The 14960-nt window shown below is 40.1% G+C and overlaps 1 protein-coding gene across 10 annotated transcripts in view; it reads right to left on the bottom strand.

Annotated features, from left to right (window-relative positions):
• Positions 1 to 14960, bottom strand: part of DISP1 (dispatched RND transporter family member 1) — a gene marked incomplete at its 3' end in the record, with an annotated part of 90164 nt that overhangs the window by 27434 nt on the left and 47770 nt on the right. For 9 of the 10 annotated variants that reach the window (XM_080341351.1, XM_080341347.1, XM_080341352.1 and 6 more), the window contains one exon: positions 3473 to 4009. In XM_080341351.1, coding sequence (XP_080197477.1) covers positions 3473 to 3978 — 506 coding nt within the window. In that variant the 5' untranslated portion in view covers positions 3979 to 4009. Of the gene's footprint in view, positions 1 to 3472; positions 4010 to 11281; positions 11411 to 14960 lie in introns of those variants that run through there. The other variant, XR_013921943.1, reaches the window with a different exon arrangement.

The following is a 14960-nucleotide window of genomic DNA, read 5'->3' as shown; positions in this document are numbered from 1 at the left end:
GATTTACTTGGTGGTTCTTCCTCATTTCCACTGGCTACTCGGTGAAGGTTACTGGTGATTACAGAAGCAGATGCCAGCAAAGGACGCGCAGTAACTACCCACCCCCAGTGGCTCTGGGCCCCACGGGTTTCTTGAGATACGTAGGTGCCTTCAGACAAAAAGGGTTACCTTCAACATGAGCCCTCCAAAGGGCCAGGGTGGAAGAAACCTTTCAATAGTACCTGAAAAGAAGAACTAATCTATCATACCGTGCTCCAAATAGGTAAGCTTAGAAACCGTTTGTCAGAAAGCAAATCAAATCCCTAGACAATTGCATTCTGATATGGGGAGATGGTTGGAAATTCCCAGGGAGTGTTTGTGAGATCAAGAGGATACATCCACAAAAAAAAAGAGGTTATGAACATGTTTGAATGAATTACATAATTAATACGTGCACAAAATAACACAGAAAACTTTCCTAAGATCTTCCAGCCTCAGAAAAACAGAATCAGAATCATCTTGACCAACAGTTGACCTATTTGACCCAATTTTACAACAATTTTTTGCAACAATCACAGTGAAAACCCCAAACAACCAAAATATTTTCTGTTACAAGCCTTTTTCACCAATCTAAAAAAAAGAAAAGTTACCAGTTGCCCAGACATTCAAGTTATGGTGTATAGATTACATTTCCATGTAATTTAGTTTAAACTTCAAAGCTGAATGTGCTACAAAATTCCAGATCCAGCCAGCTTTAAGAGACAAGTGTGGCATTATTTCAATCTGTCTTCTTTATACACTCCAATCTGCAATGATATACCAGAGCCACATTCCTTTAATATTAGGTCACTGACAAATGTTAAGCCTTGGGCTTCAAAACCTGACAAAACCTGTCATGCTGAAACAATTGGTTACCTGCCCAGAGCTGTAAGCATTAGCGATACAGTTTACAAAGTGTTCACCCACCTCTATCTAATCACATTTTTCTCCCCTTAAACTTAAAACTCCAATAGTATTTTAATGCAATTTTTAAAAATACAAAGAACTAAATAGAGAGATAGTTTGAATACACACTGAATTTAATTAATGTATTGTATGAGAACTTGCATTTTAAATAACCCTGTTAAAACATGCACATGTTACAAAGCTGGACGATTTCCAATTAGCCTTGTATGAAAAATATCTGGAGAAGAGGCTGTTGTGCAGATTACAGGCTCAAAATATAACTAGAGTATGGAACAGAGATCACATAAAAATATCACATACCTAAGTGTTACTCTTCCATGTATGGAAAGTTATCTGAACACGTAAAAAATGAATACACATTTATCACCAATTCTCTTTAGCACTGCAAAGTAACTATGAATCGGACAGTTCAGTTCTTCCTGAGCATGTATCCATCCAGCTGCAAGGCTGCATCCAGTTGTTCCCTGTTTTTACCAGGTGTAAACTATAACATTTTGACAGACCTGTAGAATACTCAGAGAAAATAAGTCATTGGTCCCATGCTAATAACACAAGTGACACAGTCAGATGTGCGCACTGGCCATTAACGCAGTCACGGCCAGTTTAAGGAGTTAAAGCACATTACAATTAGTCCAGCTTCCCCAGCACAGCATGGGACAAAAATCCTATTTACCACATGTTTAGAGCTAAAAGAACAGGTAATAGCAGCCAGAAGCTGGGTGGCTTTTAGAAGATGAACTCATATGACTTGCTGACCTACAAGGCATATTGCAAGTACGTTCTCGCTGAGAAAATTCAGTTGCCTTTGCTAGAAGGAAGTCCAGAAATGAAGCAGTAACCACCTAATAGGGATAAGTAGAGTGCTAATGCATATAGCCGAGTTAATAAGTACAGATGCTTTAAAGGTCAGATTGTATCCTTGACTGTTAAAAGTAAGACAAACATTTACCATAAATCATTATTTATAATTTATGTACATTTATGTACAACATAGTGAAGAAGTGTAAAATGAAAAAAAAAAAAAAAAAAAAGGCATTTTGGTTCAAGATCCCAATCAGAGCAGTTCAAACAAAGTCTTCATATTTGTGAAGTGCTATGGAAAACATTATTTTACCATATCTGGAAGAACTTTTCACTGTTCTTTTTTCTAGGCTAAGAACAGAAACAGATTATGGATCACATTTGTTCCCTTCCTCAAGGCTATGGAATACAGATGAAGTTTAACAGTACTCCTGCACAGGGAGAAGAACAGTGACATTAGTGCCCCCATTTTGACAGTGTGAAAATTATGACTGACCGATTCTGCAAGGGCTCAACCTCCTGCATACCTTTGCATACAAAATCACATAAAAGTTTTCATCTTTACTTAACATTTAAACAAGTATGGGGTGGAAAAAACTTGTCTGATTGTAAGCAGTTCCAAGAACTAAGATATTTTTCCATTCGTAAAAGTAATATCTGGCAGAGGAAACCAAATTTTTACTTTGTATTATTATCCTTATTTTCATCTGCTTTCACCTAAAGAAAAAAAGTTTTATTCACTGTGACTTTTTCCACATTACATATTTGTCCTGGTCTGATATTCTCAGAAGTTTAAAATTAGTTCATACATTTCATCACGACAAAATCATTATAACTGACTGAGAAATACTCGTAGCTCCAAGTTTTTGAGCAAGGATGCAGATGTTGGACGACAGGGAGAAGTGTAGCTTTTATTACTCCAGTGAAAATTCATCCAGTTTGGCCCAGCTGCAACTCCAAAAAAAATAACCTTGCATAAAAGCTTAGAAGTGGGACAAAGTCAAAGGACAAAGGGACATTTGACTTTTCGAAATTGCGTCTTGGACTGACTGATGTTGCCCAGGACCAGCAGGCTGTAGAAGATTTTCCTTGTGATTGTTGCTCCTTGTAGTTGGGACTACTGTCACTGAACTCCAAAGCTAACAGATAAAAAGAGGCAAGTTCATATGAAGTGGAGGTCAGAAAGGACTAAAACCTGGAACTATCTACAATTTCTCAATCTGAGCACAGCCTTGAAGTTTAGCAGACACATATGCTATGAACCAGCTGACTTGAGAAAGAAATCCACTTGGTACACTTCTGAACAGAATTGTTTAAAGTATTTTTCAACGCATCTTTCTGAGGAAATATGAGGTTTGATTAGACTATGCAGACATAACAGTTTTTTCAGTGTTTGTTTCACAATATAGATGTACACTGTGTCTTGCAAAAGAGTTAATGAGCTTCTAGACAATTCCCAAGAAGAATAAAAAACAGCCTTTATTTTTTCCCCTGGAAGAACTAATTCACTACAGGAATATTCATGTAGCCCAGCAAAACTAGTTTCCTGACTTGGTTTCTTCTGAAAAACAATAACTTGGTAATGTATCAAAGACTAACTTGCAAAAACACTGGGGAAGAAATTTGGTTCATCTTCCTTATAGATCTTCTGCTTTTGTAAGAAAATGAAAGAATTATGGAAAAGGTTACCCCTATAAAAACCTATCAAACAGTGCAATCCACTTACCTTATCCTGGCTATATGTTGCTGCACAGGCTGATGCTGAAAATGGTCAGGCCACTGATGGTGAAGGCAGAAGGATGGGGAGGGCTGAAGACAGCAGGTAGGCTGATATATGGGGGTGTGTTTTTGGCAAAGAGAAGCTGAATACTCAGTATGTGGCTGCATGCAGCACGAAGTCATAGGGGATGGTGCTGAGCTGCCAACCACTGAAGGACATTCTTGCTTGTTATTATGGCTACTTAAAGAATGATGGTATGGACAAGGGTGGCAGCATTGAGATAACATCTGCTGAGTTCTTTGGTTGTCTAAAGGCAGAAAGGATGGTTTGATTGTACCATTGAGCTGCAGGCAGCCATTGGGACTCGCTTTCGTTCTTGGTGCTTCCTTGGATGGGAGCTGCTGGACTGCAACATCTCCGTCATTAGCTGCAACGATACCTGGGCCGGTAGCATTTGACAAGATGCTGCCATTGCTCAGAGCCACAGAGTCATTGACGTTGCTCATAGCCATGCTCCAAATCCTTGATGGATCCACGATGTTCCTGAAGAAACAAAGAGAGCAAAGTTTACAGAGCTGCAGTGTTTCCAGATGCTCAGAAGTAAGTTTAGATTAAAATGAATAAAGCTCCTCTCTCATCTTCATCTTTCACAACACAGAGAAATAGAAACGATTCACACACCACTGCCAGGAGTGTTTTGAAGGAACTTCATTTGTTCAACAAAAGGTTAAGAGTGAAGTTATGTAAATGCTTGGTGACTAAACCAAAATGTAAGTCAAACAAATAAACATTTGACACTCTCTGGGGCACAGCTACAAGTAATGGTTCAGATTCACCAGAATAAGATTGTTTAGCAGCAAGACTAAGTAATAGTCACTAATTATGAAAACGGATTCTGGCACAATGTAACCATCCACACCTTGCACTGCAATTTGTCTGTGTGCTTTGAAAGCCAGCACATTAACACAACAATATAGTAGAGATTGTTTAATAATTGTTAATGTGCTGGATTCAGTAACCTCCTTTCTTATGTCCAATTTCTACTGAAAATAAGGCATATTGGTATTTTGGAATAAATTATTTTAGAATGTTTTATTTAAATAAATCAAGACACTTCAGCAAATGTGTCAGAAATTCTGGATTCTAGACTAGGTCTTCAGCAGAAGCTCAAAATGAACTGTTACAAACATTAAAAAGACAGAACACAATCACAAGTTTCCCCAAGCTTGAAAAAACTAATTCCGGGACTCAATTACTGCTGATTGAGAAGCTCGTGCTTCTGAGCAGCATATATTCCAAGGGCAGTGAAGAAATACACTGTGCTGTAAATAAAGGCTTTCTTCTAAAGTCTTGTCTTTTTCAAGCAAAATATAAATAAGTGAAAACTATTAACATTGGAAAGGTGACTGAGAAGCATGGCTCAAAATCAAAACCCATCTGAGGTGCTTGCAGCAGCCAGTTTCCCCCGTGTTAACTATAATCGTGTTTTAATAAGATGTGAAAATAAGCTGGAGATGATTATTTTGATAAATAACATGAAAGGTCAAACATCACCCTTAGATAAGAATGCTTCCCAAGTAACATGGTGGGGGCAGGGAGGAGGAGAAAGAGGAAGAAAGAACACTAATTATGTACTATTTAGAAGAATAAACCAACACTTGCTTAAAAACCAGAATCAGTTAATTACAACTGCTTTGGCTAACCTAATGTTACCTTTTTAATACTGAATTTCATCAACAACATTCCCGGTCCAAATTTCAAGGCTTCCATTACAGACACTGAACTTTGCGGAAAGACACAACATACAGATTAAGACAGATAAGTGAGGAAGTTTCTAACTTGTTTTCTTCCCTGATAGCTTTGCTGAGTGCTCAGAGAGCTAAGCCTGCCCAGCCAGCTGAGCTATTTAATTGCCTGAATACTAATTCTGAGCAGAAAGTGCTTTGCAGAGTGGAATGCTACCCCGGCAGCCCCCCCGCACAGCATCTCCCCTAGACATAGCTAAATCCTTCACTTCTGAAACAAAAATTAATCCTCTGCTATTTGTTCTAGATCATGTGCGGAGCCAGATGCCCTGAGAAGTCACTTTCGTTTAGATAACTGCTCAGAACAGGAGAAAATGCTGCTTGACAAGCACATTTTTTTTCCAGCCTCCAATTCCACACATTCCTGCTGGGTACCCCCTCCCCTGGCTCAGGCAAGTGGAGCCCATGGAGAACTTTCTGCTGAGCACAGAGAGTAAATTCAAGTGGCTGGTTAAACTTTGTTTCAGTCTGAAGAGACGCATTAGCGATGTGACATACCGCTAGCTTGGAACAGATGTTGTTAGATTTCTAAGTTAGTTTGACACATCCACAGCATGTGGATCCAAGTTAGCGTTCTGCAGACTACCATTATGACCGAAAGTAAGGTACAGAAACACCGTAATTATCCAGCCCTTCAAGAAGACAGATGCACCATCCTTTTGCTTTAAACCTAGGACTTCTGCAGCGTGCAGCAACTGAGATGACACAGTTTTTAGAAGCTGTTTCAAATCACTTTATAAAGGAAAGCATGCGTTTACACGCAAGGCACACGTGCCAGATGGAGATATGCAAGTGAACTCACAGCCTTGGAAACCGGGCAGTCCCAGCACAGACACACAGGCTTGGGACCCACAGTTTGACTGTGCCCCTCATGAACACCAACATGGAAATTATAACTTCTGTTCCAGACAGCCCAGCAGCTTCCATTCAATATGATGAAAGATAAAATGCTTTCTTTCCAACAGATGTAAGATCTACCTGCATGTCTTTCCACTTAAACACAATCTTCAGAAGCACTCTTCAGTGAATTCAAAGACAAGCCAGATCATCATCATCAGTACCACAAGAGATAATCCTTTGTTCTCGTTTTGAACAGGCTATTCGCGAACTACCTCAAACTACAAAAATTTTAACACATCAAGCTGATTTTCTTTCTTCCTCAGCCTTGGGAAACTATTGAGTTCTGTTCATTTTCATGGAGCCTTTGAGCAAGGCACTGGAAGCACCTGCTTAGCTTGAAGCTCTTTCAATGCCATATTAAAGAAAGCAAGACTATTTTACATGCTTAAAGGACACATCTGATTAAGTATCTTATTAAATTAAAGCTACGAATGGGGACCTAAACCAATTCTCTAGAATATGAGTTGGGCTACATATTTTCATTTGGATTGGCAGCCTTTTCTTCGTTTAAACAAGTGCAAGATGGTTGATGTCACTTGACAAGTCTAACGTTATCTGAGTTCTCTTTCACTCATGTTTGAGAGTATTAAAAATGATGTACTATGATACCTCATTTGTGTCATGCTCTACACAAGCAACTGCGACTCCACTGGTAGCAAAACTTCACCTGCAACTACCACACCAAAATACATTCTCAGATTATGTCTCTGCTGTATTTTGTCTCCTCCACCACAGCTGCAGTGACTGGGAACTTACTGAGAGATGTAACACCACCCAAGGAAACAGTCAACAGAGAACCTCTCCTTTAGAGGATGCACAAATGAGCCAGTTAACATGCAACGAGTAAAAGCACAGTAAGATTTTAATAATATATAGACTTGGGAAATCAAATAACCTGTTTATCATGAAAAAAATCTAAAATTAAGAATCTCTGAAAATGCAGTCTTTGAGGACACTGAACTCTTTCGATGCTCTAAGTTTATTTTTGCTGCATTCCACAGAATGCTTTAACATTTCATATTCTCCAATAGAGTAGGGTTTTCAGTCTTATTCCAATTTATATCTGAAGGCTTTTTAGCAAGGACAGATACTCTGAATTATGAAGTTGTAGATAATAAAGGTTTTAATACAGACAACCCTACTTAACAAGATTAAATACAATTTGAAAAAGTGTTAGCCTACATGTTTAATACATCATGCTTAGGTCTCCAGCTCTTTAGCTGGACACAGTATTTTAAACATTAACATCTATGTAGAAATTATGCCAGCTGGACTGCTAAGGAAAGAAATCTAGAATTATCTTTAATTACTGTACGCTTGATAACAGGAACTGCTAAGAAAGCACTTTAGCCATGCAGTTCAAACCAACATCTTGGAAGACTCGTATCTGGAAAGCACCAGAGTCTGTAGAAGCAACGTTACTTAATGACAGTTTTATGGAGTAATCCCTCTATTATTTGTGGAACTAACAATGAACACAGCTTACCCAGCAGACATCTGCAATCTGCATTGCAAGCCCTTCAGGAAATAAAGTAATGCTGTACCACACTGAAACTATGTAGGATTTGGTGTCTTCTAACAAGCATGTTCTTTTTAGACCTGGATTAAGTTCACCTGTTCCTCTGGCAGCAACTGAAAGAATTTTTTCTTTGCCTCAAATTTAAAAAAACTAAACTAAACAAAACAAAAACCCCACAGACTTGAAACATTGGTTCAGCAAATCCCATCTGGACTCACAATGCCTACAACTGAGAATGACAGAAGTGCAAATTCAAGAGTGAATGATGTAGTGGAAATTCAGTATAACCTAGTATATTAGTATAGATAATTTATAGATCTCTAGGAGACAGTAGAAAACAGCTACATGTTGAGGGCTGTTTTAACCATGTAAGAAAAAAACCATAATCCCCAAAATCTGCACCTTGTACTAAAACAAGCCAGTTTTAAGACTTCATATTTTTCTTTTAAGGTAGGACAAAACTCAAATTTCATTTGCAAGTTATCTAAGTCTTTCAGCTATAGTCAGCATCATGCCACTCAGACAGCTAAACCAGCCCAGCTTTTCTGGACCTCCCAGACCCATCAGCTACAAGGCATCACGGTTCTGAGAAGAACACAAAGTCTGAAGTAACAAAAATGTCTTTTCATGTGAAAAGTTCATCTAAAGAAGTTGGATTCTAAAAGTAATGCAGTCTCGAAATAAGCAGCATTTACCAATCCCAGTGCTACCTATTAAGTCTCCTTCCAGATGAAATATTGTAATGGACTTTTTAAATGCAGCAAATGGGTTACACGGTCTCAATCTGTAAACTCAGTTAAATCCTCTCCAGGTTGGGTTTGCTGTGCCAGCCAGTGCACAGCCACTCTCAAGGAGGGTTTTCTCCTTCTTCATATCACCAAAATTCTTTGCATCTTTGCTTTTTCTCAGTGCTCGCAGGAGTAACAGGTGGTGCCTGGTGTTTCATACTGGCTTTTATGGGAGACGTCTAGTTATCTATCATTGCAATGGTCTTTAGCAAGTCAAACAGCTTTTTAATGTTTTATGGTTGTTGATCTCCATTTTGGCTCTCAGCTAGACATTTTTCAAATTCTCCAGCTCTTACTCCTATGCGTTCATGTGTGGTGCTTGGTTTCTCTCAATACCCTGATTCTTGCTTTTCCATTTCAGCTCTTCACCACTAGGTCTTCCCTGAAAAGCTCCTATTTTTGAGAAATGCCATTACAGTCAGTTTATTTTCTGCAGTCTATAAATACCCACTCTGTCAATTAATGTCTCCCAGCTAACAAGCAGAATTTCAGCAATCTAAGTACTTGTGGCATGCGGCAGTAGTTAGAAGACAATTATGAAGCAGAGAAGACTTTCAGAAGAGAAAATTTCCCCTCCTCCATTTCATAGCGAGCATTTCAAAAGCCAGCTTGCACTTCCATCCCTCTGAGCAGCCTGGGGGGCTGGGAAGCTGCCCCATCCTCAACCTGAGACTCCGACAGTTCATTTCCCGCGTCCCAGGCTGGCCCTTGAATGGCAATTCCTGTGACAGGGAGCTTCCAGATGTCACCAGGCCAGGACCACAGCTCATGCTACAAATGGGTACTACAGAACCAGGGCTGAAAGTTGTAACACGGACTGACTCACCAGCAACAGCTGTGGGGTGAGGGAGCTGGGAAAGGCTGTGAAGGATTGGAGGGGGGTGAGGGGGGTATTCTCCAGAACTTCAGAAATAGATTTTGCTTTGCTTTTAAGCTGAACGTACTTCTCCTGGCACAAACAGTGAAACAACAGCAGACCATTTACAGAAATCAATTGCAGGGCTTCAACTAAATAAATCAATTGCAGCGTTTTAACTACAAAGCCTTTTAAGAGTCAGAATTCATAATTAGTAGAATTAAGCTATAGATAGAAACAGCAACAAGAAGCCATGAAAAGTCTTTTCCAGAAGTTTTGTATGATCCTAAAATTTTAATTAAAAAAAAAGCATATCTATGTAGGGGAAATGGAAAAAATACATATTAAGACAAAAAAGCTTCAATTATTCAGAGTTTTGGAAAGTGATAAAGTTACAAACAAATGATTAAAACAGAACATACTACAAGGTAAAAAAAAAGTGCCTCATTCTGGAAAGCAGGTATACCTCAGCACAGTTTAAGAGCATGGAAAGCTGTTAGAAAACCCCAACTGTGCTTACAACTGGGTTACTGTCATCACACTAAATCTTATTTGCACAACAGACTGACTTTCCATTACAATATGAAAGGCATTTAAAGTTTTGTAATTGCAAATATTCTGATCCAAAATAGCTCTAATTCTGCTTACGGGGGGGGGGGGGGGGGGGGGGGGGGAAGTGGGTAATGAAGAAAAAAAAAAAGTATCTTTCTGGATATGAAAAAAGTTACTTGCTTTGAAAGTTCTACAGGTTTTTATTTCATGATGCTGTGGGATTAACAATTCAATTATTACAGCTGTAAAGGGACACAAAAGCAACACACTTTAGGATAAAGCTCCAGCTATGCTTACCATCATCCTGGATATATCAGCACTATGTAAGAGGTTAAGAAACCTCTCAAGCATCTCTTTAGAAGCACATTTTTTGTTTTCTGTCCAAATTTGAACATTCTTAAAGAATCTGTCGCTAATTATGGCATTTTTCCCCTCATATTTTAATAGAAGCACTAACATAATTTTACCACTACTGTATATTAAACAAGCTAAGCACTCGGTGAGAACGCCAGGGCACATCAGGCAGGTCGGCAGTCACACCTATTTGATAAACAAGGAGCATTCCTTGCATTTAGCTACAGAAGAAATAGCGAAGTGGTTTTACACTACCAGTCCAACAATCATTTTCTTTGAAAGCAGTAACATGCAAGAACTGATTTTTTTTTCTTTTACCCCTCTTCATTTCTGAACTGTACGTTGGTTTTAAATCTCCTATTTGCTGGGCCATGCTCTGAAGACCAAATGATAAACCCCAGATCCCACCTTTGTAATATCACATCTGTTGAAATAGCTGGATCTCAAGTCGGGGGTGTTTTTTTCTTTCTCACCAGCTCTTCAGCGCCAGCAGGGTCCCGTTCCAAGCTCTCCGGCATATCTACCCAGCTGTAGCCTTTTACAAGCCCAGGAGTCTACTTGCATTACAAAGCAGCGTTTTAGCGTAAATAAACTGAAAGTACACAACAGTCTCGCTTAAACCTACATCTTAACGCGTTCTGAAAGCCTGAGTTGTTTCAGCTGTAACCTAAGATACGCTACGGGAACGCACGGCCAGATTTCGAGCACTCCAAAGTAATTCCTAACACTCACCAGAGCCGAGGCGCAGATCTGGAGAGAGCAGCCCCCCCTCTCGTGATCCAGGTATCCCCCGCCTCCGCGCCCGCTCTGCCCGCAGCCACCCGGGAGCCGGGCCCGCTTCGCCGCTCGCCGCAAGAACGGCCCCGAGCGGGGAGCTCCGAGCTGAGCTGAGCCGAGCCCAACCGAGCCGAGCCCAACTGAGCCGGCAGCTGCGGGGCCGCCCCTCCCCGCGGCAGGTCAGGGAGCTGCCAGGGACCCGCCAGCTCCTCCCCGCTGCTGCGGGAGCCCCCGAGGCCGCTCCCCGCCCCCTTTGATCTGGTTCGGTGAAGGCTGATGCGGAGATTAGAGCCGCGCTCTGCAGCTCGGTTGGAGCTGTGGGGTGCGGGGCTGGGGTTCTCCCCGCCGGTGGACGTGGGAAGTACACGGGACATCAGGTCGCCACCAGCGCTGCTGAAATGTAAAAAAAAACCACGGGGAAGGTGGCACACTTAAGACAGAAACCTAGTGTCACTTGGGGTGTTTTTCAGACTCACTTCAGCGAGTTCAGTGGGCCCCTAAGTTCAAGAAGGACAGGGAACTGCTGGAGAGAGCGCAGCACAGAGCCACAAAGGTGATGGAGTGGAGCATCTCCCTTATGAGGAAAAGCTGAGGGAGCTGGGTCGTCTTAGTTTGGAGGAGACCGAGGGGAGACCTCATTAATATGTATAAATATGTAAAGGGTGAGTGTCAGGATGGAGTCAGGTTCTTCTCAGTGACAACCAATGATAAGACAAGGGGCAATGGGTATAAACTGGAACACAGGAGGTTCTATCTAAACTTGAGAAGAAACTTCTTCTCAGTGAGGGTGCCAGAGCACTGGAACAGGCTGCCCAGGGAAGCTGTGGAGTCTCCTTCTCTGGAGACATTCAAAACTCGCCTGGATGCCTTCCTGTGTAACCTCATCTAAGTGTTCCTGCCCTGGCAGGAGGACTGGATTGGATGATCTTTTGAGGTCACTTCCAATCCCTAACATTCTGTGATTCCGTGATTCAGTCCTCCTGAGTTCCTGGCAGTGCGTCTTGTCCCTCAGGCCCAAGCTCTGACTTCGTTTGGTTGTCAGGCATTTCTGACAAAGTATTTCTGCATAGCTAAAAGTCACTGACACTTCAACAACAAAAAAAACCTAGGGCTTTTCCCTGTCAGATTTTAAGATATTTGAACCTAAAATGCTTTTTCTTGAGCTTCCTTCACACCTGAGCACTTGAGAACCTGGCAGTCCAAAAGCAAACATCTCATCATACTCCGCAGAAACATTTCTTAAAAGACTTTATAAATACAAACTGAATTATTATAGACAATTAATGAAAAAAAGCTGGAAAGTCCATGAGCAGAGAAGAGAGTCTGGTCATTTACAAGTCAAAATGAAAAAAAAAATCAGACAGATTGTCAAATTCTGTGGATATTTAAACCCTCAGCTCTAGGACCCCAAGAATAAAGCAACACGTCAGGTTTAGAGCCAGCTCAGTATTAAGGTGGGGAACAGTGTACTGACTCAATCTGCAGAGCTGTATTATGAGGAACTTTTAAAAATACTGCTATGGGAAACACCACAAGCTGGTCTCAAGCTGCTGTCCCAGGGTACGCTCACACTAACTACTGACCCTCAGATGCTCACAAGCCTCATGTTTTGGGAGGTGATTCCTGATTTTTTCTCAGCTCTGGGTATCTCATATGCAAACCTCAGAACTGGCATTCTCCTGGGACTGGTGTTGTAAACCAGTCCCCTGCCACACCAAAGCAGGTCACAACCCACCTGGGGCTGGGATTTTAAAAGAGCTCTCTTGCCCCTCCACTCAAATAGAGGGCTGTTGACTTCAGGGTCAAGTTGAACTGGTTGTAGCAAAAGGAATTTCTCATTTACAAGCATCTTTACTCTTCATAAGGCAAAAAAATCTTACCAAAGGAAACAGTGGAGCTCAGTTTCCCTCAGTGTGACTTTAGAATCATGTACCCTAATTCCCTAGTTTTTTTACACCAGGCAACTTTGCTGCTCATTGGATCTGGTGTTTAACAGGTGGTCAGAGAGTGTGCTGTTTCCCCAATTTGAAAGGGAAACAAAAAAACAAAACAAAATAAAAATAAAAAACCCAAACAAAACACAACACACAAATCCAAACAACAACAACACACCCAAACACAAAACAAAACCCCACAATCAAAAAACAGTGTTCCTTGTCTTTCTCAGTTTCAACTGGAAAATTTCACTGGCACCAGCTGCCCCATCTCCACCTCCCAAACACCATCAACATCCTATCTAGAACATCGCTTTTTTAACAGAAGACTTGCTTTCCATCCAATGTAGAGCCATTCAGTGCTAGTTATCTGGGATGGTTGTTATACAAGAAACTCAGATATATTTACTGAATGAAACAGCAATATTACAAGCCAGATAACTTTAAACTATGATTCAAAATGGAAGTAGGACCACAATACAGTATTCACTTCCTGAATCTCTGAAACACATAATATATGCCCAGAAGCAGTACATGAATAATCTCAAAGCTACTTCTCCAAATGCACAAAACTCTACGTATTCTTGAAAAATCAATTTACTAGCAGAAGTATTTACTAAATATGTAAATATTACTGTATATAATTTCACTGGAGACATTATATCACTTGTATTTGCTAACCACCTCAAAGAAATGACAATAGGCACATAATATTTCCTCACTGCTTTGATATCTAAGAGGAGAAGTACTATAAAAATCTAAAGGATTAGAGGAAAAGTACCATAAAAATCTAAAGGATTACAATCAAAGCTCTTTGATTATATGTACTGCACAAAATAGTGTCACAAAATCTTAGCACATCAACTTACTGCAGATACTTTGTTTCCAAGGATGATGTAAAATGAATGTATAATGTTTGTTTATAAAACAATTCCTGTTGAAACTGGATTTAAATATTGTATCGTATGTTTGAATTACAGACTTGTAGTCAGTTATTGCCTTTACAGTATCTGAAAAGCACAGTCAGCACTTCGAGTGCTGAGAAACCTTTCCCTCATGCTACGCTCTATCCCTGCAGAGCCTTAATTGTCCCCTGTCCCACTGGCACACCTCTGGCTTTGACATCTCCATCGTACACCCTTTAACATCCCCTTCTGCACTACGTTCAACTTTTAATGTTGCTACTTATCTCACAGTTCGCCTCCACCGATATCAGACAAATGCTGACTTCTTCATTTGTAAGCGATTAGGAAACACAACTGAGCTCTGTAGCACATGCAGGAAAACTGGGGTAAGGTGGAAAAAGACTGAATCAAGGCAGATCAGGGATGTCACATTTGATCTATGGAAGGCTTGAGAAGATAAATGAGTAACAGTCTGCTCTATCCACCACCTTGCAATGCATATATGCAGGGAATCCACAGGACATTTGCACTACTGTTTCAGCCTTGGTTTAAGTCAATATCATCCTCAATCCAGCAGGATGTTCCACCTACCTATGGATCTATCAACACATTTTACAAGCAAAAGAATTTATATAATAAAATGACATCTCAAAGCTTCACTATGCATTAAAAAGAAAATGAACAGAATAAAATTTGACTATTATGCTATCTTGAAGATTAATTATTCTTTTTAGTTTTCACAGATTACTTTAAAAAAATTGTGATTTGAACTTCAAGCCCTTGAAGACAGACATGCTACTCTGGGCAAACAAAAGTGCTTTGCGTGTTCTGATCAAAGAAAAGTCCTTTAAACTTAGAAAAACGGGCAAAACGTGTCTTAACTTATCATGACAAGCTGTTTTTTTAACTGAGATTTTAAAATAACATTTTTCATAGTATGCTTAAAAAAATCAAGTAGCAGTAAAAACACTAAAGAGTTTCCAGAATTCTATATACAATCCTTAGGAAAAAAATGCTGTTATGATGATAAAAATGAATTATAGTTTGGATAATTTTTTATGATAAGCTTAAAAAATTGCAGCTTATATTTGTATTTACAAAGTA

The sequence above is a fragment of the Nesoenas mayeri genome (genome assembly GCF_963082525.1).
Source record: "Nesoenas mayeri genome assembly, chromosome: 3".
In the NCBI taxonomy this organism is placed as follows: Eukaryota; Metazoa; Chordata; class Aves; order Columbiformes; family Columbidae; genus Nesoenas; species Nesoenas mayeri.
The sequence above is the reverse complement of the archived record's forward strand: the minus strand, read 5'-3'. Positions and strand labels throughout refer to the sequence as shown.